The sequence below is a fragment of the Glandiceps talaboti genome, chromosome 4 (genome assembly GCF_964340395.1).
Source record: "Glandiceps talaboti chromosome 4, keGlaTala1.1, whole genome shotgun sequence".
Taxonomy (NCBI): domain Eukaryota; kingdom Metazoa; phylum Hemichordata; class Enteropneusta; family Spengelidae; genus Glandiceps; species Glandiceps talaboti.
Genome location: NC_135552.1, coordinates 9,792,804 through 9,818,925, shown reverse-complemented (window position 1 = coordinate 9,818,925; position 26,122 = coordinate 9,792,804). Strand labels below are relative to the sequence as shown.

Sequence of the window (26,122 nt, the reverse complement as noted above, 5' to 3'; positions counted from 1 at the left end):
AGAAAATCAAGTCGGGTTTGTTGTAAAACCCGACTTGATTTTCTTCAACCCTCAACATATACTCCGCTCTGCGTGCAGACGTATCGAGCACTGTGCTACGGATAAATCTTACCACTGACTTCATATATATATATATATATATATATGTGTGTGTGTGTGTGTGTGTGTGTGTGTGTGTGTGTGTGTGTGTGTGTGTGTGTGTGTATATATATATTCACATAAGTATAAGTGTCTCGCTGGAGAGAACAGTGCTCCATGCAATATTATAACTTAACACTGAGTTTCTATATATAAATAATATCATGAACCATACAGTTCTAATCCAAATATTTCGAAGAGACTGAGCTCCTCTTCATCGGTGGGTCTCCAGTTCTGTCAAACAAGTCAAGTTCTGTTACACTTATAAATACTGAAGACAGTGATTATTGTCATGCAAAATAGTGTTCTTGTCTTGGAATGGTATGAATATTACACTCAGCCACCTGTGGAGTACTGGTGACTACTGGTTGCTATGTTACTGTTTTCTATTGTTGCCATTGATGAGTATGTCTATTTTTTTATCCATAATGATTCACGTAGTTGACGGTAGGTTTTATCTGGTGTGGAGAGTTTTTCAATTGATTCTGAAGTGTTTGATTGAGTGAGATGGTCCATTGGAGTGAATTGGAACTGGTTCATATGTATTGTTTTTCCTGATTTGTCATAGGTGATTCTGCATTCTTGTGTATATTATATCACCGGTTTCTCCTAAATAGATTATTTTTCGCAATGTGAGCAACGTATTGCATACACTAGGTTTGCTGATTTGCAGTTGATATGGTGTATTATTTTATAATGCTGTGTATTTGGCCCTTGAAATGTGTCTGTCTTCTCCATGTAGGGGCAGATGGCGCATCGTTTGCTTTCACATGGTCTTGATCCTGTTGCTTCCTTGATGAATGCTTTATGATGTTTACTGTGTACTAGTTGTGAACCGATATCTCTTCCTATTCTCCAGGCTACCATGGTGGATTTCTGAATGTTTTTTTACTTTTTTGCATCTTTGTGATTTATGTAGAGTGCGCATGTTGTTTGTGAGTATCTTTGGTATATCTGGGAGTGAGCTGCTATATGTGATCGGGAAGGTGACACGGTCTTTGTTTCTGTTTGGTCTGTTGTTGTCTGTGAGGTGTATTAGATTTCGTCGGTCAAGTTTGCCCACTTTCTGTATCTGTGCGTTGATGTGAGTTTCTTTGAGATCGGTCTCTTCAAAATATTTGGGTATATATATATATATATACTCGGTGAGTATAATCTGCTAAGACAGTTCTCTATACCGCAGTGGCAGAGCATAATAGTTAAATATATATATATATATATATATATATATATATATATATATATATATATATATATATATATATATATATATATATATATATATATTATCGATTAAGAACGTAATACTTTAATTACAGAACTTTCTAATAGTATGCCACGACTACATCACAACAAAACAAATAACAGTGCAAATTGAATAAGTATGATAACGTGTGTATAACTACTGTACGATATATACTGTACACGGCTACAGGTGACATCACTTAGACAGATTCAGGGCCGTCCAAGGCAGAGTTACATGTAATGCTTTTTTTGTGAGTTCTAAAATGTGTTCTTTATCCCTGTCTTTATCATATATAGTACCGGACGTATTCCTCGAATGTCCTAATACCCCTGAGGTTCGTGATATTGACTACGGAGGTTTGACTGCAGCAGTCACATTTGATTTCTTAGCCGCTTGGGACTACAGGGGAGTTTATCCAATAACGTGTGTACCAGCGTCAGGCAGTGTTTTTCCAATGGGAGAGACATCCGTAGAATGTTCAGCCACAGGTTTCTCAGGCAATACCAAATGGTGTGATTTCATAGTAGACGTTGTAGGTATGTGCTTCAAGCTTTCAAAAACTTTCATTCGTCTATTTCTAATGTTGTGATAGGTCAATACATGGTCACGTGATCTCGACAATTTTTTTATGCGCTGTTGAAACTTCGATTGGTCAACAAGCTTTGTGATGTTCAAAAGAAAACGCAAACATACAGTTGAAGATGTCATTTTAGAAGACAGGCGGATATATGGCATTACCTAATAGAAATGGCGTGAATGATCGTGAAGAAGGCAAATATAAATAAGCTTATCCGCAATATTTGTTTACACCAAATGTAAACTGATTGCATTCCGTATTATAAAAAATGAAAGATATTCAATTGTTGTTCTCATATCCTTTATATCACAAAGTTGAACATAAATACCAAATTTTATGAAATTTAAAGAATGATTTTTTAAAATATAGGACATTTTGTCATCATTAAAATTGCATGCATCAAATTAAACATAAGATATTACATAATAACAAAAATCAATATTTGTGCAAAATGATACATTAACATTATTTTTAATGACTACAAAGTGATTCGTGTATTAGCAGTTGCATCAGTCTTTCAAAAGTAGACATCTTCAATTTCTTAAAATAGGATATTTTCAATATGCCATTGCTCCACAACTGGAAAAGATATATAAAAAAAACCCACACTTTTTTGCTTTTGTTAAATAATATGACTTGTGTTTTAAATATATGTTTCTGGTGTCAACAATTGATGCTAAAAGTGATTGAAGCAAAAATGACCACTTTCACTTACCAGCTTGCCACATGATAGGAAGTCAAAATACATTGATTATTCACATCATCAGGTCAAGAGCTTTCAGAAAATGTATACTTGTTGGTGTATGTGGTGATTTAAAGCTTGATTAGATCTTGAAAACTTTATTTACAAGATATCCGTTGTATGGTCTATAACCTTAATATACACTCTTTACTAGCATTATGTCCATAAAGGCAGGAGAAATATTCAAGTCATAGTGTTGTTATGTTTAACCAATAGACAAGGAAAATAACGATCTAAGAAATACTACTCGCCCCTGTGGCACACATAAATTCACATTACTATAGGAGTTCCCACGTTCAAATCCCACTCAGCCAAATGAGAACATCGCGAAAGTCCAAGTGTAGTAGTGCACGTGGGCACAGTAACCCCAGAACCTATCAAATAAGTGAATAATTCAAGGTATACATTATTCTGGTCATTGAAAAGTGGTAAGCAATTTTGCAAATATATGGTGAATGGTAGTCTGTATTCAGATATAATATTTTGTCTTATTTAAAAAAAAAACTTCTGAAATATGTTTTATTTAAATACATTGTCAAGTTGTGTGCTAGTACATAACCTATAACATACGATCAAGTCTTGACTTCATGGAACATCCAGCACACACTATGTTTAATTCTATTAATTTCAGCGGCAACCAAAGTATTAAAAAGATAAATTACAAGGAAAAGGTCAAGATGACTGTTGACAGTCTAGGTGAATGGCAATGTGATTAAAACCCGATATAGATGTCGGCTAATCGTTCATTGTTATTTTACCTCGGTATTTTTGCTTGAATTGATCTTCTTGATTACATCTACGTTTTCTTCCTGATCGTTGTTGACGTTGAATTGATCGACACTTCCTTTAGATAACAATGGACGACAGTTCACATGAGAAGCACAAATTTGATAGGTTGTTGTATAGGGTGACTATGTCGGCAACCGTTCGATTTCGACACAATTTTGCCATTTTTTGGTGTTTCATTCGCTACTCCCGTTTCCCATGATATTGGTGATTTTAAAGATTTTAGTTCAATGTCTCTCCTCAAATCATGACAGCTAGAATAGGGAGGGTCTATCGGCAGAGAAATATTGTCCCATATGGTAACAAGATAGCAGAGACTCAACATCTTCGACCATGGGTTCCTGATACCTGAAAATATGGGCTTTCATCGGCTTTTATGAAGCCTTTGCTCTCCCTTTAGTACGATCATGGCTGTATAAATAGTGAGATCACTAATAACCACTAACAGTACACAGTCTTATTGAGTGATATACCGTCGTTGGGCTGCAAAGATTATCAAATAAATTGTCCACGTATATTGTAAACGTTGGCTCCTAAATGTAAATTATGCCAAAACTAAAATTATTGTATTTAAACGAGGTGGGATAATTAAGAAAACTGAGAAATGGTTCTTAGATGGGCACAAACTTGACGTTGTCCCTTTTTATAAATACCTCGGAATCATTATGTCGAGTAGCGGCAAATGGTATTTAGCTCAGAAAACCCTTGCACTTCAAGCCAGCAAAGCTATGTTTACTGTTAAAAACTAACTCGCTAAACTTGGAGACATACCAGTCAAAGCCGCGCTTAAAGTTTTTGATGGAAAAATATCACCGATACTCAACTATGCAGCAGAGATTTGGGGTTTTCATAAAGCAACTGACATTAAACGTGTCCATAGTAAATTTCTACATTACATATTAGGTTTAAATCGACATATGCCAAACTGTGCTTCCCTTGCTGAAACCGGTCGTTTACAATTAATTGTTACCAGACAAATCAATATAATCAAGTATTGGTTTAAGTTGTTAAATTTGAAACCAAACCGAACCCTGTCTCTATGCTATAAGTATCAGTACGAAACGGCTGAAAATGGTGTAAATTGTTGGGCCCTTGACGTCAAACACTTGTTATGTTGTTTTGGTTTTAGTAAAGTATGGCAGACACAGGGTGTTGGAAATGAAAATAGTTTTATCAATATATTCAAGGACAGGTGCAAGGATATCAATAGTCAACTGATTCACAGTGAAATGTTAGAAACCTCTAAACTAGACATGCATTGTAATTTCAAATCTTTATTGACCTTTGAGATTTACCTAGACGTAGTAGACAAAAAAGTGTTCCGCTATGCACTCTGTCGCCTTCGTACGTCATCTCATCATCTACAATGTGAAAACTGTATATGGGAAAGAACAAAACCCCCTAGAAGTGACCGGGTGTGTCCTTTCTGTCAAAATAGAACAATTAAAGATGAATATCACTTTTGTCTGTTCTGTCCTATATATGATGACGTAAGAAGGAAGTACATTTCAGATTATTTCTTCGACCCACCTGTTCTATATAAGTTCTTTATACTATTATCAACAAAACACGAACATTTAATTAGACAATTCTCACGTTATGTTCACTTTGCTTTTCAGAAAAGAGCTGAAATGATTGTAATGATTGGAAAAATCTAGATGATGGTAAACCACTGTACAACTTTTGGTTTATAAAGTTTTGTATATAAAGGCCGGTATCCTAATATGATACGAATAAAATATCCATTCACTAACAGTACAATGTAATACATCCATGCATGGTACGACATACAATAGTTTTTTTTGTAACAGATACTCGACACGTGGTAAAGTCATTTTATAGAAACCTCCTTGCATTGGATGGCTTTGATACGAATGATTGGAATCTGCCAAAATGCAAGCGAGAACAGTTCATTGTCGAAGTTGAACCCCTTTTCTTCTATGTTATGAACTTTTGTTATCATGTAATGGTAATTAGTGGGATAAGCATTAGCACGTCACCAATATGTGTGAAAAGCCTAGATAGGGAATGTTTATATTTTGGTGATCCGCATCAATGTTCAACCACAAGTTCTTCACCTCCAAAAGATACAGCCAGTCATATGCAAAATACGGTGCCAGGCACCGGGAGTTCTGCGTTTGAAACATAGTTGTACATTCGTACCGGTATAGAACGTTTGATGTTCTATATTTGGTATTATTTAAATACATTGACGTTTCAACCATAGACCCTCCACCTCCCTTGCTGGAGGGTCTATGGTTGAAAGGGTGGATGGTCTATGGTTGAAACGTCAATTTACACACTTTTATACCAAATATATAACTTCAAATGTACGGGTGTCTTGCATGAATGCCTACCATAAACCATGTTCTTATTCAATATTTTCTGTGTCTTTACAGATCGTACGCCTCCAGTTCCAACATGTCCCTATAGATTATTAGTACTTTATGCGGAAACTAGTGGTTCTGGTGCAGAAGGTAGATATCCTGACATGACTGGTGAAGACAATTCGGGACTTACTCCTCATGTAATTTGTGAACCTCCCTCTCGTACTGTATTCTTCGAAGGCATTATCGATATCATTTGCGAGGTTTCCGATGATGCTGGTAATCGGATATATTGTGAATTCACGGTGTGGGTAAGAGGTATGTAGTAGCAGTTCCTGTTGGCCAGGCTCTATTTACATAATTGTAAGTCATTTGAACGGCTAGCCCGACTTGGCCAATCAGAGGCCTTGATTTCGGTTGGTTATATGGAGCCATAAGGGGTCGACCATTTGATATCATGGGGATTGCTTGGAAGATTTCGCGGGGGAAAAAAAGATGCCAAATGGAGTTGCTTGAAAAAAAATCCGGATATGAGTGGGTGATGGAAAAAAAAGATGGACCACTGCTGCTAGAAAAAAAATGTCTTGGCAGGGAAATGATACACAAGTTCGAGTGTACTGTTCAACATGCTTGTACCTCTCCTACCAGGACACTTGTCAGATCATGACAAACATTTCCAAACACATATCGGGGCCTATTTGTTCTTGTCTCTGTTTCTTTCATGAATTTTTTAAATATTACTTAATGTAAGGGTTCAAACATAACTATACATAAAATTATACATATATATATATATATACATGTATTACCTAGCTACCACACTAGTTACAGAACATGGCATGTAAATGTTTGGCTGTTTCACAATCAGTGCTTCACTTATCTTGCACTTTGGGGCAAAAGTGAACTTGAAAGTTTTGTAATGGTAATCGTCATACTATTAGATAGTTTATAAAAGAACTTAATCTAAATTGTTCTAGTCTCTTCAGTATGAATTTGTCAGAATGGATGAATATACTTCCTATTTCGGACACTACATGTATCGACACCACAAATCAAATTCAAGTTTCTGTTGTACACTAAGTATGACCTCCTAAAGTGCTCTAACATACCAGCGACTTTACTATACATGCAATATCAATGCCCCTATACCAATGTTACAGGCCTACCTTTATAACATGGAAAACTTATTCAAAAAGTTATATTTACTTTAGCATTTCGAAGCTTGGCAATATTACTTCAGAGGCTATGAATAACCTAAAAATGCCTAAATAGAAACAACAAACTCCAGATCTGCCAGGGGGGAAACCCCTTGGACTCCATCACCCCAGAGGCCACTCATTCGTTCAACCAACAATAAGATTCACCAAAATTGGTTTTAAACAAACTTCAAAAGCCTCTAGGGGGAGACCACCTAGGACCCCCATAAGAGGTAGACATGTCCCAGTCTTAAATCAAAGTTCTTTCCTCCACCTCTTACTGATGCTATGAAACTTTATTTAAAAAATGTTTCACCCATATATAGTTGCTTTTTACATGTTAGAGCTGTCTTGTAAAGCTTGCAAATTATTGCCTGAAAGTGTCTGTGAATAGCCTAAAAATTGCCTTTAGGGAGCGAACAGTTTTTACAGCCGGGGGGGGGGGCAAATCAGGGGGGGGATTCACCTTATTTGGGACTCAAAGAAGGGGGTCATCATTTTTACGAAGTGCATGAATGGGGGAGGGGTGTCACCTTGTTTTCAACTAAACAAAATCATGAGCCACGCTCCTGTACTTAAATGTCCACACATTTAATATCATAACTAGGCCAAAGACCCTAAGCTCACACAACTGGGTAGATTCATGATGTTTGTTGTGATGTTGTGATGTTTACTGTGTACTAGTTGTGAACCGATATCTCTTCCTTTTCTCCAGGCTACCATGGGTGGATTTCTGAATGCTTTTTTTTTTGCATCTTTGTGATTTATGTAGAGTGCGCATGTTGTTTGTGAGTATCTTTGGTATATCTGGGAGTGAGCTGCTGTATGTGATCGGGAAGGTGACACGGTCTTTGTTTCTGTTTGGTCTGTTGTCGTCTGTGGGGTGTATTAGATTTCGTCGGTCAAGGGTCAAGTTTGTCCACTTTCTGTATCTGTGCGTTGATGTGAGTTTCTTTGTATCCTCGTTCTTTGAGTCTTCTTGTTATGTTTTCTGTCTGACCGATGAAGAGGAGCTCAGTCTCTTCGAAATATTTGGGTTAGAACTGTATGGTTCATGATACTATATATAATTATATATATTATCGATTATGAACGTCATACTTTAATTACAGAACTTTCTAATAGTATGCCACGACTACATCACAACTAAACAAATAACAGTGCAAATTGAATGAGTATGACAACGTGTGTATAACTACTGTATGATATATACTGTACATGGCTACAGGTGACATCACTTAGGCAGATTCAGGGCCGTCCCAGGTAGAGTTACATGTAATGCTTTTTTGTGAGTTCTAAAATGTGTTCTTTGTCTCTGTCTTTATCATATATAGTACCGACTTGGAATATAAAAGAACTGTACTTCGACTGTCCTCGTACCCCTGTGGTTCGTGATGTTGACTACGGAGGTTTGACTGCAGCAGTCCCATTTGATTTCTTAGCCGCTTGGGACGTCAAGGGAAATTATGCAATAAAATGTACACCAGCGTCAGACAGCATTTTTCCAATTGGAGAGACACCCGTAGAATGTTTTGCCACAGGTTACTCAGGCACTACCAAATGGTGTGATTTCATAGTAGACGTTGTAGGTATGTGTTTCAAGCTTTCAAAAACTTTCATTCATCTATTTCTCATGTTGTGATTTGTCAATACATGGTCACGTGATCTCGACAATTTTTTATGCGCTGTTGAAACTTCATTGGTCAACAAGCTTTGTGATGTTCAAAAGAAAACGCAAACATACAGTTGAAGATGTCATTTTAGAAGACAGGCGGATATATGGCATTACCTAACAGAAATGGCGTGGATGATCGTGAAGAAGGCAAATATAAATAAGCTTATCCACAATATTTGTTTACACCAGATGCAAACTGATTGCATTCCGTATTAGAAAAAATGAAAGCTATTCAATTGTTGTTCTTATATCCTGTATATCACAAAGTTGAACATAAATACCAAATTTTATGAAATTTAAAGAATGATTTTTTAAAATATAGGACATTTTGTCATCATTAAAATTGCATGCATCAAATTAAACATAAGATATTACATAATAACAAAAATCAATATTTGTGCAAAATGATACATTAACATTCTTTTTAATGACTACAAAGTGATTCGTGTATTAGCAGTTGCATCAGTCTTTCAAAAGTAGAAATCTTCAATTTCTTAAAATAGGATATTTTCAATATGCCATTGCCCCACAACTGGAAAAGATATAAAAAAAGACACACTTTTTTGCTTTTCTTAAATAATATGACTTGGTTTTAAATATATGTTTCTGGTGTCAACAGTTGATGCTAAAAGTGATTGAAGCAAAAATGATCACTTTCACTTCCCAGCTTGTCACATGATAGGAAGTCAAAATACATTGATAATTCACATCATCAGGTCAAGAGCTTTCAGAAAATGTATACTTTTTGGTGTATGTGGTGATTTATAGCTTGATTAGATCTTGAAAACTTTATTTACAAGATATCCGTTGTATGGTCTATAACCTTAATATACGCTCTTTACTAGTATTATTTCCATAAAGACAGGAGAATTATTCAAGTCAAAGTGTTGTTATGTTTAAGGGGGGAGGTGTCAAATTCAAAAAAGTCGATAGATTTTTCTTATACTTTGCATACTTAAACATTGTTATCTGAATATGTAAAAAATGCAGAGAAAATACTATGTCACCACCTTTGTTTTCAGGATAACGACCGTTTCTTGTATGTACATATATATTTTTTGGTCAAAATAAGTAGATTTACAACAATTAACTACAACATGATTTTTGACAGTTAAAGATTATCCCAAGAACATCAAACGAACTTATGTATTAAAGTGCAATGTATAGTAGGTCCAGACATATTTTTTAAAATTTATATTCATTATTTCATAAAATATTATGTTATTTTATCCCCAGCTGGTTTACTATTTTTAAAGAAAAACATAAGAAAATAGCAAAAAAAGATAAAAGTCCGTGATAGATTTTTTGTATACGCTGTATGTGTACATTGTATTATTCCAGCTACTTATCAATGGCAAGAACATATGGGGTCACCACGTCCGTTTAAATTCTAGAACTGAAATTGTCACCCCACACCCCATCTAAATTTTGACATTTTCGACAGAAATATCTTATGAAATTTTGTTGAATTTTGACAAAAATTAAAATGAGCTTGTTTATCTTTGCACCTATGTATAATGTACCAATACCCCTTCATAAATAGGCAACAAAAATCATTGTGTGTATGCTAACTTGAAAATGCCAGTAAAAAATGTGACCCCCAACCCCATCAAAAATTTAACATTTTGGAACAAAAATCACATGAAATTGTACAATATTGGAACACACAGGCACCAAGGGATATATCTATCAGTTCATATGTATGCTAAATGAACTTAACTAATCATATATGGAGTTTATTTCTTTCTCCAAACGCCAAAGTGCCCATAATATTCACAATTGTAACCCCCCACCCCTTCAAAATTTCAACATTTTGGACAAAAATCACATGAAATTATACAATATTGTAACACACAGGCAGCAAGGTATATTTCTATCAGTACATATGTATGATAAATCAACTGAACTATTCATGTGCAGAGTTTATTTATTTCTCCAAAAGCCAAAGTGGTCATAACATTCAAAATTATAACCCCCACCCCCCACCACCACCCCATCCAAATTTCAACATTTTTGGACAAAATTCACATTAAAATGCAAACTATTGGGACACATAGGCACCAAGGGATGTTTGTCAGTACATAATTATGTATGATAAATCAACACATTAGGGGCTAGGTCAATAGTTCAGTGTAGGATAAACAGCTAAAAACTTTTAGTTAACCCCTCCCCTCCAACTTAAATGGCCAAAATTGAAAATGGATATCCAATCAAATCAGTATGTAGTAATGCAATGAATACAAAGCCAGTATTTAATTAGGAAAACAGTTCTTTTGTTGACACTTTATTTTATAATTAGTGCTGTTCTACAGTGTCCATTTCTCAATTTGGGGAAATTTTTTAAAAGAAATTATTGCATGTTTAGGGATACAAACAGACCCATTAAAAGTAAAATCGTTTCTGTAGGATGAGAGCGAGCTACACAGCTAAAAACACCCCAAAAGTAAAAGAATTTAGATTTCTATCCTACATTGAAATATATATTGATCTCGCACCTTATATCTCCATTGTTGAAATAGTTAAATGTTGATTTCATATAATGAAATTGCTAGTGTTTATTGCGGAGTGTGGTCACTATGAAAAATAGGAAGTAACTCATCAAATTGAACTATAAATAATACTATCATTAGCTGTTGATGCACTGAACTCGGCATCCAGTAAATGTACCTCTAGCTCTGCATATGTGGGGAACCAAAAGCTACAATGTACGCTACTAGATGTATTTATTGATTTTGGGTACAAAAAAACATGTAGAACCCCTCATTGAAACTTTATAGTAATGTTACCATGGATACTTCTTTATGGGAGACAATGTAAATAGTTTTTATAGTACAATTTGTATAATTTGTTGCAATTTGAACTGTATGCTTTACTATAAATTATTGAACACTCGACTCACGCGAGTCAGTGTGACTACCAGTATAGTTGGCGAGACATAAAAAATAAATCTATTTTTGGTTGAATACATCGGAAAAACAAACTATATTCATTAAAACTCATTGGCAGGACGTTATTATATTGATACAGGGATGTATAATGTCTGGGGGTTCTATTGGGAATGAATACATGTGTCGGAAACTCTAGTCCTGCTTGCAGACTGTGCACGCTTGGAAGGGACGACTTATGCCGTATGCAAGCAGGACTACTAGACCCCTAGCGAAACCAAACAAGTGCACACCATCGTGGGAGAGCAGAATACCGACAACAGAATAAGTTTTGGAAGCCTTTTACAAAAGAGTACTGTTATCAATTTGTTATATGGTGTTTTTAAGGCCGGTAAATGACGATGTCTTCGTGGTTGCATGATCGATTTTACTGGAGTTCAGGGACTGAAGTTTCTCGATCACCGACGCTACGCGACGTGACCACTGATTACTAAGAAAGTAGCGACGGAAAACATATAAAATGCTAAATGATGTTTCAACTAATAAAATTTGCAAATTTGCTTCGCAACACAACTTCAGTGTGCTAGGGAAGTTTTTGAAAAACTTTGCGTAGTCCGATGATTTTATGTTTTGCTTCTATGGTACCTGAGAGTTGATTGTTTACGTACATTTGAATAATGTTTTTGTTGCAATTTTTTCGCTATTGTTGTGTCTACGTACGTGTAGTGCGGAAAATTTTAAAATGCGAAGATAATTTTATAGTGATCAATATGTCACCTTCTCACGTCAAAAAGCACACACTGGCAAAACCTGTCACCATTATTAAAATTATATTCATGACAGTATAACTTACTCTGTAGAGATGAAAGGTGTGAATGGTGTGTGGACCACGTTTCCAGACCGGCAATATTGCGTAGGGAGTGTGGTTGATGATACATTTCATCAAGTCTAAAATTTATAAAACAGCTCCTCTTTAAGTCATGCATGGTAGTAAAGCTAATTTTCTTCGCAAGGACTTCTGAAACTCAGTTATACGAGATTACCTTCCGTTCACCCCCTAAATCTCCATGAGTACGTACAGTGCTTGAAAAACATTTAACACTTCACTTCACTTCCGGTTTTTTTTCGCGTTCGAATGTTGACAAGAGCGCGAGTTTCAGTCTGCGCCAAAAGTTGCGTCGTTGACGTAATTCGAATTTGACACCTCCTACCTTAACCAATAGACAAGCAAAAATAACGATCTAAGAAATACTACTCGCCCCTGTGGCACACATAAATTCACATTACTATAGGAGTTCACACATTCAAATCCCACTCAGCAAAATGAGAACGTCGCGAAACTCCAAGTGTAGTAGTGCACGTGGGCACAGTTCCCCAGAACCTATCAAATAAGTGAATAATTCAGGGTATACATTATATTGGTCATTGACAAGTGGTAAGCAATTTTGCAAATATATGGTGAATGGTAGTCTGTATTCAGACATAATATTTTGTCTTATTTAAATAAAAAAACAACTTCTGAAATATGTTTTATTTAAATACATTGTCAAGTTGTGTGCTAGTACATAACCTATAACATACGATCAAGTCTTGACTTCATGGAACATCCAGCACACACTATGTTTAATTCTATTAATTTCAGCGGCAACCATAGTATTAAAGATAAATTACAAGGAAAAAGTGAAGACTACTGTTGACAGTCTAGGTGAATGGCAATCTGATTAAAATCCGATGTAGATGTCGGCTAATCGTTCATTGTTATTTTACCTCGGTATTTTTGCTTGAATTGATCTTCTTGATTACATCTACGTTTTCTTTCTGATCGTTGTTGACGTTGAATTGATCGACACTTCCTTTAGATAACAATGGACGACAGTTCACATGAGAAGCACAAATTTGATAGGTTGTTATATAGGGTGACTATGTCGGCAAGCCTTCGATTTCGACACTACTCCCGTTTCCCATGACATTGGTGATTTTAAAGATTTTAGTTCAATGTCTCTCCTCAAATCATGACAGCTAGAATATCGGCAGAGAAATATTGTCCCATATGGTAACAAGATAGCAGAGACTCAACATCTTCGACCATGGGTTCCTGATACCTGAAAATATGGGCCTTCGTCGGCTTTTATGAAGCCTTTGCTCTCCCTTTAGTACGACCATGGCTGTATAAATTGTGAGATCACTAATAAACACTAACAGTACAATGTAATACATCCATGCATGGTACGACATACAATAGTTTTCTTGTAACAGATACTCGACACGTGGTAAAGTCATTTTATAGAAACCTCCTTGCATTGGATGGCTTTGATACGAATAATTGGAATCTGCCAAAATGCAAGTGAGAACAGTTCATTTTCGAAGTTAAACCCCTTTTCTTCTATGTTATGAACTTTTGTTATCATGTAATGGTAATTAGTGGGATAAGCATTAGCACGTCACCAATATGTGTGAAAAGCCTAGATAGGGAGTGTTTATATTTTGGTGATCCGCATCAATGCCAGAGGGGAAACCCCTTGGACTCCATCACCCCAGAGGCTAATCATTCGTTCAACCAACAATAAGATTCACCAAAATTGGTTTTAAAAAAACTTCAAAAGCCTCTAGGGGGAGACCACCTAGGACCCTCATAAGAGGTAGACATGTCCCAGTCTTAAATCAAAGTTCTTTCCTCCACCTCTTACTGATGCTATGAAACTTTATTTCAAAAATGTTTTACCGATATATAGTTGCTTCTTACATGTTAGAGCTGTCTTGTAAAGCTTGCAAATTATTGTCTGAAAGTGTCTGTGAATAGCCTAAAAATTGCCTTTAGGGAGCGAACAGTTTTTACAGCCGGGTGGGGGCGGCAAATCAGGGGGGATTCACCTTATTTGGGACTCAAAGAAGGGGGGTCATCATTTTTACGAAGTGAATGAATGGGGGAGGGGTGGTCACCTTGTTTTCAACTAAACAAAATCATGAGCCATGCTCCTGTACTTAAATGTCCATACATTTAATATCATAACTATGCCAAAGACCCTAAGCTCACACAACTGGGTAGATTCATGATGATATCATAGATAGTGTTAAATTCTTACAACATCTTGACGATAAGAAGCAAAATGTGACACTGACAGACAGGCTAGTCCGTCCGTACACCATACAGGAGGCACAAACATACCACATGTGCATCTGGTTGACTGGGATTGATTGTTGTCACGTAATATTTAGCGCTAACTTTATGCTGTTGCTTCCAAATATTATTGAACTGTAATCTTTCTAAACAAGTCATGGAAATTGCCAGAAACCTGATGATTTCATGACTGAATATGTTACGATCAAAATTTCCCTTACGTTCAGTTAAATTTTCTGATGGGAAGCAACACAATCATTTAGTGTGACATCTGATAAGCGACATTGATGATGGTACAGCGACGTAATTCGTAAACAAATCTAACTAAATAGATCTAGAGAAGTACTTCATCAGTTGATGGATTTTTTCAACTCAAAGATATTTACAGAATTTTGAACCCAGGAATCAATAGGTATACATGGCGAAGGAAGGAAAGCTATTCAAGGTTAGATTATTATTTAGTGTCAAATTGTATAGTGAGAGAAACGAAAAAGGCCGAGATTATTGGAAGTGTAAAAACAGACCATAGTGCAATAACTCTGTACTTTAATGTTCCTAACACAAAAAAGAAGGGTCCCGGGTTTTGGAAATTTAATATAAGCCTACTTAATGATAATGATTATATGCGAATGATGAATTCCAACATCGAAGAAACTATAGAGGAATGTCTTATACAAAGCTACAACCCCCAAATTACTTTCGAATATCTGAAATATAAAATTCGAGAGAAATCAGTTATATTTAGTAAAAATAAAGAAAAGAAAAGGAGGGATGAAGAAAAACAATTGCAAAGACGCCTTGATAAATTAGAAGAACAAATAGATGAATCTATGAATGAGGAGACCTTAGCCGAATATGAGAAAACTAAACACGAATTAGAAAATATAATCACGAATAAGGTGCAAGGGGCAGCTGTAAGGTCAAGAGTACGATGGTACCAATATGGTGAAAAAAGCAGCAAATATTTCCTTAATTTAGAGAAGCGAAACTTTAATAAGAAAACCATAAATAAATTAGTAATAGAAGATAAAGAAATACTTGACCACAATGAAATACTGTCTGAACTGAAACAATTTTATGAACAGTTATACAAATCAACAAATCCAAATGTTGAAACTAATGATTTCCATGCCTTTTTTGATCCAACAAATATACCCAATCTGTCGACATTTGAGTCAGAAATTTGTGAAGGGAAGTTGAGTAACGAGGAAATACTAAATGCATTGAAATCATCCCCTAAAAACAAAACGCCCGGCAGTGATGGCTTGCCGCCTGAATTTTATTTGGCTTTTTGGGATAGAATTGGGACCCCATTAGTTGATAGTCTAAATTTTGCTTACGATATTGAGGAGTTATCCAATACCCAAAGGCAGGCAGTTATTACCCTCCTTCCTAAACCAGGCAAAGACTTGCTAAATATTCAAAATTGGCGCCCTATTTCTTTACTAAATTCAGACTACAAAGCAGCAAGCAGATGTATGGCCTCTCGTATTGCTAAGGTACTTCCATCGATAATACACGAGGATCAGACAGCTTTTATAAAGGGTAGGAGTATTATGAATAATATAAGACTTGTATCTGACATTATAGAATATATGGAAAATGAAAAGCTACCAGGAGCTATCCTGTTCGTAGATTTCAAGAAAGCATTTGACAGTCTAGAATGGAACCTTATGCATAAAGCCTTAAGTTTGTTTGGGTTTGGGAACATGTTTCGAAAGTGGGTAAAAGTTTTTTATAACAATGTTAAGAGTTGCGTCCTTAATAATGGGTTTTCCACTGGGTGGTTTGGATTAGAAAATTAAAGAGGTATAAGACAGGGTTGCCCCCTATCAACAGCCCTCTTTGTCCTATCGATTGAATTATTCGCTATTTTTGTCAGGAAAACGAATAAATTTAAAGGTATTATCCTTCCAAAAAACCTCGAAAAGCGAATATCAGGTTTTGCTGATGACACAACACTGTTTTTAGCCAGTCCAGCAGATTTCACAGCAAGCCTAGAATCACTGAAACAATTTACTGGGTGCTCAGGTCTGGAAATCAATTACAATAAGACTGAGCTGTTATTGGTAGGCCCAATTAAACGGCTATGGAAATTTTCAGGTGATCTCCCGCCTCTTATTTCCGACACTTCTGCACCTATAAGGTTTTTAGGAATTTATATTGGGCATGATAAACTACAAAATGAGAAACTTAACTGTTGGACAAACTTGAAAAAGTTGAAGGATAAATTAGACATTTGGAAAGTAAGAGACCTTACCATTAGAGGAAAGGTTATACTTTCAAAGTGCTTCGGAATTTCCCAACTTATTTACATATTGAAAGCAATTTCTGTACCTGATTGCTTTGTAAAAGAGGCTAACTCCTTTCTCTTTAGATTTTTGTGGAGGAAAAAGAAATCACACCTAAAAAATTCGACTATTTTAGGCGATTTAGACAGAGGAGGGTTGAAAATGACTGACCTTATAGAGATGAATAAAGCCTTAAAACTGTCATATTTAAATCAACTATTAACAAGCGAATCCACATGGACTAGTATCCCCCAGTTTTATTTTGAAAAGTTAGGGGGTCTTCGACTTCTATTGAATTGTGATTACGATGTTAGAAAATTGTCCTATAAACTCCCTTCCTTTTACTCAGACACATTGACTTACTTTCGCCAGCTTAAGACAACAAGCATCCAATCAGGACAAGATGTGGCTACACAAATTATTTGGAATAATAAAAACATAATAATAGACGGGAAATCCTTTTTTTACCAAAAATGGGCCCAACATGGTATAAAATTTGTGAGTGACTTTTTCGATGATAAAGGAAATTTACTGACTTGCAAAGAATTTCAAGAGAAACACAACTTTAAAGTAAACTATGTGAGTTATTACGGTGTCGTTGCCTCAATTCCAAAAACATGGAAATTACTAATGATTAATGGAAATTTTGTTCGTAAGACAGATGATGAATTGCTAGATTGCTTTCAAAACATACAGATAGTCAAAGGCACCACACAAGAATTTTATGAAATACTTAAAAATCGTAAATTCCAGTCTCCTAGATCTGAAACAATATACTCAAATCTCAATTACGCAAAAAATGTGGAATGGAAAAAAATATGGAAACTGCCTTACGATACAACAAAGGAAGAGAAAATGAGAGTATTTCAGTTTAAAATACTTCACAGAATTTTAGCAACCAATGTATTTTTGATGAATAACAAAATTAAAGATAATTCACTTTGTCAACACTGTAATTTAGAAGAGACCATTGAACATTTATTTTGGGATTGTAAAGAAACAAAGCAATTTTGGACAGCGTTTACCATTTTTTTCCAGCAAAAGTTAAAACAGAAAATAGAATTGTCATGTAGAAATGTAATTTTAGGTGTCTTACCTCAAAGAGGGAATGAACTACTAAATCACCTATTATTGATAGCAAAATATCACCTGTACTCTGTACGTTTCTTTAACAAGAAACCATCTCAAAATATTTTCATAGAAAGTGTTAAGAATGTTATTGTCATGGAAAACACCATCGCTCGGAATAATAATAATAATGGTGGCAAAGAAGAACACTTTATTGCTAAATGGAAGCCACTCCTTAACTTAACTTAACAAATATTGAATGACTAGAACAAACATTGAATGACTTGTACTCTAGACCTGACTGAACTTTGGACTGTTTTGTTTTCATCTCTTAATGTTTCTGCTGTTATGTCAAATTTGTTTAGCTTTACTTTCTTTCCCTTGTTTGACTTTGTAATTGTTCTTTCTTTTTGGTTATGAAATTTAAAAAAAAAAAAAAAAAAAAAAAAAAAAAAAAAAAAAAAAATCTAACGTTGTATTGCGTTGGTAACTATTATTTCTGTAAATGATCCTTAAATATCAAGTACACCTGTCTTCATAGCAAACAGAAATCTGAGGCCAAGTTTTGCAACGAAAGGATACATCATTTGACTCCACCACAACAGAACACAAATATATTGTGAACAATAAAATAAGTACCAATAGCTCAAAAACCTGGCTCAATTTTATCGCACTCGCACAGCTCTGAGCGCCTGCAGCGTGTCGGAAAAAAAATCGATAATCTTTTCAGTAAACTTTGCAACACTGTATAATCAAAATAATTGTACCTGTCAGCGCTTTGGGAATAATAATATTACAAATATAGTAAGACTCATTGCAAATATTGTTTTCAGGGAATGTTATCGGCAACATTATAAATCATAACAGAACAATGTATTGCTTGGTCATGATGCGAGCTGTTCAGACAAATATCGGGGGGTTGGGCACTCCCTTATTTGAGTATACATTGATGTGCCGACCTTTTGGGTTCGTTTTCAAGTCATTTGGTCTAAAATGGGGTCAGGGTTTTTTCGAACTCAAGAGTCTAAAACGGGTCCACTTTACATTATATTTGATTTTGCTTGGTCTAAAATGTGGCCCTTTGTCCTTTGCCAAATCATAATTGCCATAAATTGCCCCAAAATGTTGCCTCCTAAGGAAAATGTATTTTGTATTTTATTGACAATAGGACCAACAGGCACCATTCCTCTAAATTGTCTCACACACAATGCTTTATTATTATATACTATTTTAACCCCTTCACTTGTAATAATAATTAAATAATAGTACATGATAATAATAAAAATAATAATAATCGGGTTTACTCTAATATTAACCACCCTACCTGGGGTAGTTTTGTATGCTGAGTTCAAAAAAGGGGGTCATTTTATGAACATCTGTTGCCATGGTAACCAAAATCATCATAATATGTTAATCATTTTTCCAAAAATTGACATAAAACATTGAAAAAAAAGATAATACAGTGAAAAAATGTCCTTGTATTAGACATGTATGAGTTAGTGCTACCTGGTGTAACACAAATTGTATAAAATTGGATAGCTGTTTCCATGGAAACATATGGTAGAGTAAAAAATGTTGTGTTGGTTAAACACCTACATATCTGGAAAATAACATGATAAACCTAATTATGACATAGTTTATTAGCATATTGACCACCCTATCTTGAGTAGTTTGTTATGCTGAGTTCAAAAATAGATATCATTTTAGGAACAATTGTTGCCATGGTAACCTAAATCACCATATTATGCATTATTAGGCAAAATTTATGTAAAATTCGAAGAAAAATTTTTTTATAAACAAAATCCTTACTTTTGGCATATATGCACTAATGCTATCCATTGTAAGACAGATTATCTAAAATTGGAGAGTGGCTTCCATGGAAACATAAAATACGCTTACTTTACAAATGCCATGTTTTAGTACAAAAATTACATCTGACATACACCTACAAACGAATGGGTTTGCTATTAAAATACCAAATATTTTGTTACTCCAAGTCCTAATAAAATATGCAACTAGTCACAAACTGAGTGGTTGTAAAAGCTTAACATGTATGTCAGAAGATCTGTGCCGATTACAAGGTCTAATTACGATCACAATTTTTTGAAGAGCCGGCCGGGCCAACTACACTACAACATGTCACGCGCAAGGAGTCACGTGAACATAAACAAACCGGTGTGCGGGAATGTGAAGAAAATTGCAGGCCTTCGCTAGTTTTCTGTTAAATATTAAATGTATACACTGGCAACTGTTTGCAATAATGACAACATAACACAGCAATAAAGATATACTGTGTGAAATTACGATTTAATACAAATTACTCAGCTTTTAAATACAACCCCATCTTGACATATTCTTGTCCTTTTCAGTAACTGTTGTGCTGACATGAACATGAACATGTACGTTAACGAAGTCATCAGCTCTACATACCTTTTGCTAAGAACAAAATTCAACTTTCCTTTCTTGGCAGTGTAAATCATATACATATATGCATACGTAGTACATAGTCTTCAGTTGAATATATGACATAATCATGGATAAGCAATTAATGAAACGACGTAGGTCCGGTTTGACAAGACATTGACACCCGATACCAAAACATCCAAAGTTGCGTTCAAGGAAACCGTTAGTTGCTTCATGATTAAACACTGTCCGTTTACACAGAGGTTATTTCCACGCAAATATATAGCCGTCACAAAATAATTGAATATTAGGTATCCTGTGCAACTCTGTAGGGTTGCACTCGTGCTGTATATGCTGCTGTTCGAAGCATACGACATGCTAGACTCTCTCACAGTCCTCGGAACTTCGCTTTACTAAAATCGACGCTAAATGAATTATTTTGTATGTACCGATACCATCTACATAACGTACTCCATCGTACTCGAACAACCTTGTACTGTGCGCCCTCATCGACCACATAGAGATATATGTTCGTTGACGTGTGACTGCGACGCTCCGTGTTATCGCGAAGTCCGGGGCTTCGCGATAACACGGAGCGTCGCAGTCACACGTCAACGAATGGTTATCTCTATCATGGTCGATGAGGGCGCACAGTACAAGGATATTCGAGTACGGTTAATTAGCTGGCATCGGTACATACAAAATAATTCGTTTAGCTTTAATTTTAGTAAAGCGAAGCTCCGAGGGCTGTAAGAGAGTCTAACGACATGCAGTCCGACATAAACTCACGAGCAAATTCAAATATGGCCGGTCAGTCTTATCACAGTATCGTGTAGTCTTCAGGAAACGTCCACAATAACAATAAGCAAACATCAGTAAGCGTCTAAAAAAATAAACCACACTTGGTAGATTTTTTTTAGTGTATGTTCGTTGAATTTAGCAGTCAGTATCGCCAAAGGAGTCATCACAATACAGATTTTGAGTGAAATTTTGTTGTGGATTTCTCTCATTGATCCACATAATACTGTGGTCTGATTGTTGCATGATGGGAAAATTTGGACCGGCCGATGAGGGCAGCATTCGAATGACAAACTCCAGACGAAATGAAATACCCTGCCAATGTAAAATTACTGAATTCATAGTCATGTGTTTCAGTGGTTGTATTCAATCACAAATACGATTATTTTCCATCTGTCAGGCCAACTGTACAAGTATAAAGTTGAAGTCAGTGTCTTGTGATCATGTATCGTGTAACCCAAATATTCAAATTGCAACAATGTTACATGTATATACAAGTTGTATAAAAATTACCTACATTGTCTCCCCATGAAAAAAGTATCCATGGTAACATTTCTACACGGTTCAGTGAGGTGGGTCTATTTCTATTTTTGTACCCCAAATCAACATTGTCTAGCTTTGGGCCGGGTTCGTACGTGCAGTGATTGCTGCAGTTCCAAAATGCCTCTAGCTAGAGGTGCTGGAAGGTTCAGTGGATGAACAGGTACTTGTGGTAGCATATTAATGAGTTCTATTTGATGAGTAGTTCGTTCCTGGTTTTTAAAAAATTATATTTACATCTCTCTGAACGTCTAAAATACACTTTTTTTCAGAAGTAATATTTGAAAAGATTAACATAAAAAAGGAGATGTCCGTTCAAACCAAGTCACCCTACACCATGTACCAAACACTAAAACAGTAAGTTCATCATGTCGCCCTAGTACTAGTAGTACGGACATAGCACGGATCGTTAATGTGAGAATCAGATGTGTGGTTATATGACTCGTATGATGTGCGTCCTGTTTCGAGGTCAAAATGGTGCATGCTAATCCCGTTGAATGCAGAAGTGGGCAAAATGTAAGCTAAACAATCAAATTTGTCAATAAAAAGTATCCATAGGGAAAGTACTGTCCTCTATTGAATATGGAGTTTCTGTGGTGTAGAAAATATCATTTTTTCTCATATTTTGCATTGCTAGGAAACGTGTCCTCCCCGCTTGTGCTGTTACAATGTGTTAGTTACAAGTCGCTTACAGTGGTAATCTTGCAGGGGGTCAGTTCAGTGGCCATGGAAAGTACGAGTGCATGCACAGATTTCTTGGTGCACGACACCATCGCCGAGTTAGCATCTTATCCTTCCTTGAGAAAAGTATAAACGCCAGACTCTCAAAATTACGGCCAGACTTTTAATAAAACTGAAGGTGTTTTTGCCAATAAATGACAGCTTGATTTTAGAGGGACGAAAATAACTCTTTCGTTTTGGTTTTGGAAAAGAGATGAACACGTATTTTAATTGATGAAAATGAAGTATATCTATGTGTTATTATGGTGAGAATGTTTATATTTTCTTGCTCTATTGTTGTACACTAACTTTTGACAATCGCTTTAGTCATATACATCCGAAGAGCTTACTTTTGTCCAACCCTATGTAGACAATAGATGAACCATTGTACAACTATGCGCATAACTTTGCGCAGTGGATTTGTCAAGCGTCTAGACAAACTCAGGTCAGGCACCAGCCCCCCCCCCCTACACACACACAAACACACACACACACACACACACACACACACTCACATACTTTTTTAAAAATATTTCATGTTTTCTGTTTATTATTCATTTTGAGCTTTTGAGCTTTAATCCTTTATAAAGGAAAAATGTCCACATCTTATGATCCCTTTAAAATAAATATATTCTATAAGCTCACACGGATATATTTTATTGAAAGCACCATTCCTCTAAAAAAAAAAATTGTGCAGACATTTTTATTATTATGTACTATTAAAACCCCTTAACTTGTAATAATAATAATAATAATAATAATAATAATAATAATAATAATAATAATAATAATAACATAATAAAATAATCTGCCTACCCCACCTATTATAAATTCAGCGCAATCAGAACCACACAATTGTTTTCAGTTAGAACTTTTTTTAAAAAAAAAGAAGTGAAAAGACTCATTGTATTGTCCTTATGGGAGACATTCCAGCCCAATACAATAGAGTACAAATATTGAAGTGTTTTGTAAAGTTCGGTGAAACTGACATGACTTTGAAAAAATGTTACACAAAACTACATACCACTTAAGGTGTAAATAATTATATTTTAAATCAATGATTTTGTTATTCAGATATATTTTTACAAACGAATAATCATGTGTTATTCCCAAACATGTCTTTTCGTTCAGCCAAGGAAAATATGAATGAGCTTAGGGGCCTTGTAACTACGAGCCATTAGACTTACAACAATGTGTGCTACTTAAACTTTACCACGTTTTCATGAATAGTACATAGAAGTGGATATTTCGAGAATTAAAAAAAAATATTACTTTATGTTAATTTGTCATATAACTAAAGATATATTTATCAATTGTTTCTCTCTCTCTCTCTCTCTCTCTCTCTCTCTCTCTCTCTCTCTCTCTCCGCCCGCTCGCTCACTTGCTCTCTCTCTCCGTCCCCAGGCCCCCAAACAACACCAAAACCGGTATACTGGGATGTAGAGTTTATTTTGCCACCCTACATGTTGTTTGGCGTTCCATTTGAGGTGAAAATACAGTATGACAGATCAGTTGTGTCTATCGTGGAATGGAACTTCGCAGTATACGGTAAACAGAAGCATCAAATTCAGTATTTGCAAGGAACGGCTAGAGCTGGGTATATCGACTATGAAGAAGATTTGTGGACTCTCCAACCACCAACATGGGTCAACCAAAGTGACTACTTCGAAGGTTCATCGGGAACTGCAGTGGTACAAACAATTCATGAAGCCTGTAAGTTGCCAACTGCTCCACAATGTTACATTTTTAACAATCACTGCTTAGATAATTGTCATAAACTTTCATGAGTAGTTCTTTTTAAAACTTACAGCATGTTTGTCTGATTTTAACTTTAGGGAAGGATCCTGGCGATGGTCTTATGTTGAAAGGAGGTGTATATGCGATGAGTATCAATAGTTCATCGCTGGATGACATAACGTATCAGGAAGTTAATTATAATAATGGGACATCACTAATATTCCATTCCTCATTGGACAAGCGACTCAAGTTTTATTACGAGCATCACAGTGACAATTCAAACGTCCAACTAGTGATAACTTGTCAGTTACTACTGAACACCGATGCACCGACAACATTTAGAAAAGTGGCATTCAGTGATGGGACGCTGTGTAAGTATGGTTTTTGTTTTAAACATGCAACTGGCGGCGCCTGGGACCATTTTTGCATATGACTGTATGTTTGGAGGTGGAGAACTTGTGACAACTCGCTGGCAAATAATCACCAAAATATAAACATTCCCTATGTCTGGGTTTTTCACATGCAAATGCCGCATATTTGAATAATCCTGAATGACACACAATCAAAGCAGCTGTTTGCAGGGGAATTGTCTCATTTGGAGAGGTTTTTTCATTCTATGAAACAAACAGACTGATTTTCAACTAATTTGTGTATCAAGTTACCATCCTACGACATTCACAAACAATTTGTACATGATACATGTCGTGTGTGTTTCTCGAAGCACAGAAAAAATGCTGAAAACAAGACCCAGAAGCTAGTGCTCTGTACAACAGTTTGAATTTCCCGCATTTGCATAGATTAGCCATAATCCTCTTTATATAGGGCAGTTATAGCTATCTATCTATCCATCCATCCATCCATCCACGCACTTTAATATATTACGAATTGCTTCATATGTCTTTGCGTCAGCAGAAATGTGTGGCTTGCGAGAATAGACAGGGATGTTGTACCTTGTCATTTTGTTATGTTTCGTATTTGTTATAGTTTCTATGGCAATCTTGAACATCAAATATATACACCTACAAGTACGAGTGTGCTTGTTAGTCACTAAGGGGATACAAGCTTGATTAGCTTTGCTATTTCTTGACCTCTTTTGCCATTTATTCTGTATGTGTATCTTTTTAAGATTAATTATTATTATTATTATTATTATTATTATTATTATTATTATTATTATTATTATTATTATATTGGTGAATAAACTTATTATTATGTTTGGGTGTTATGGCTCAGACCACTATGGTAAAGCACAGCAACTCGTCGCATGGAACATAGAACCCAAAAATTGCAGTAATTCCCAAATGTGTGATTCCCATTGATTCTTTTATGCTATCATCTCTTCATGAACAGATACTGTAGATCAAGTACCAACGCCGTCTACTTACAATGACACGTGGTTTAACGTAACCTATGACAACCCACCTGAAGGATACTTCAACTTTACCATGGTCGTTTGGAATTTATATGAATCGTATACGTATTCAGATGGACTAGAAATAGCGAAACCCGTTACCATAGAAATCATAGGATTCAGACAAGGTATGAATATTTGAATATAAATGGAAACCAATTAAGTTGAAACAAAACTTTGCCTACAAAAATTTTAATGTTGCTACATGTTAGCGTTTTGATACACAAACATCTTAAGCAACTTTCCTTTTCATATTCGGCTCAAAAAATCTAAAAACAAACGATTTCTATGATCTTTGATTTCAGCATGTACGTGTGTGTTCAGCAACACGTTTACTATTTACTTTTGATTTGTATCTGTTATCAAGTATAAAATCACTGACTTGTTCATATATTACAATGTATATAGATTGAATACATCGGCATTCTAATGATTTAGCAGTTTCATCCATTTTTTTTTGTTAT

The 26,122-nt window shown here is 35.5% G+C and overlaps 3 protein-coding genes across 3 annotated transcripts in view; all 3 read left to right on the top strand.

The window, feature by feature from the left end:
• Positions 1-26,122, top strand: part of LOC144433571 (uncharacterized) — a 313,028-nt gene that overhangs the window by 16,205 nt on the left and 270,701 nt on the right. The window lies entirely within an intron of this gene.
• LOC144434128 (hyalin-like) lies at positions 567-9,326 on the top strand. The gene is made up of 5 exons (XM_078122584.1): positions 567-585; positions 1,681-1,920; positions 5,889-6,134; positions 8,347-8,601; positions 9,307-9,326. The coding sequence occupies exons 1-5, from the start codon at positions 567-569 to the stop codon at positions 9,324-9,326; spliced, it is 780 nt and encodes a 259-aa protein (XP_077978710.1).
• LOC144434127 (polycystin-1-like protein 2) overlaps positions 15,323-26,122 on the top strand; it is a 32,342-nt gene continuing 21,542 nt past the window's right edge. Inside the window, exons 1-5 of the mRNA XM_078122582.1 lie at positions 15,323-16,410; positions 16,573-16,759; positions 23,998-24,223; positions 24,346-24,618; positions 25,598-25,786. Coding sequence (XP_077978708.1) covers positions 15,323-16,410; positions 16,573-16,759; positions 23,998-24,223; positions 24,346-24,618; positions 25,598-25,786 — 1,963 coding nt within the window. The remainder of the gene's footprint in view (positions 16,411-16,572; positions 16,760-23,997; positions 24,224-24,345; positions 24,619-25,597; positions 25,787-26,122) is intronic.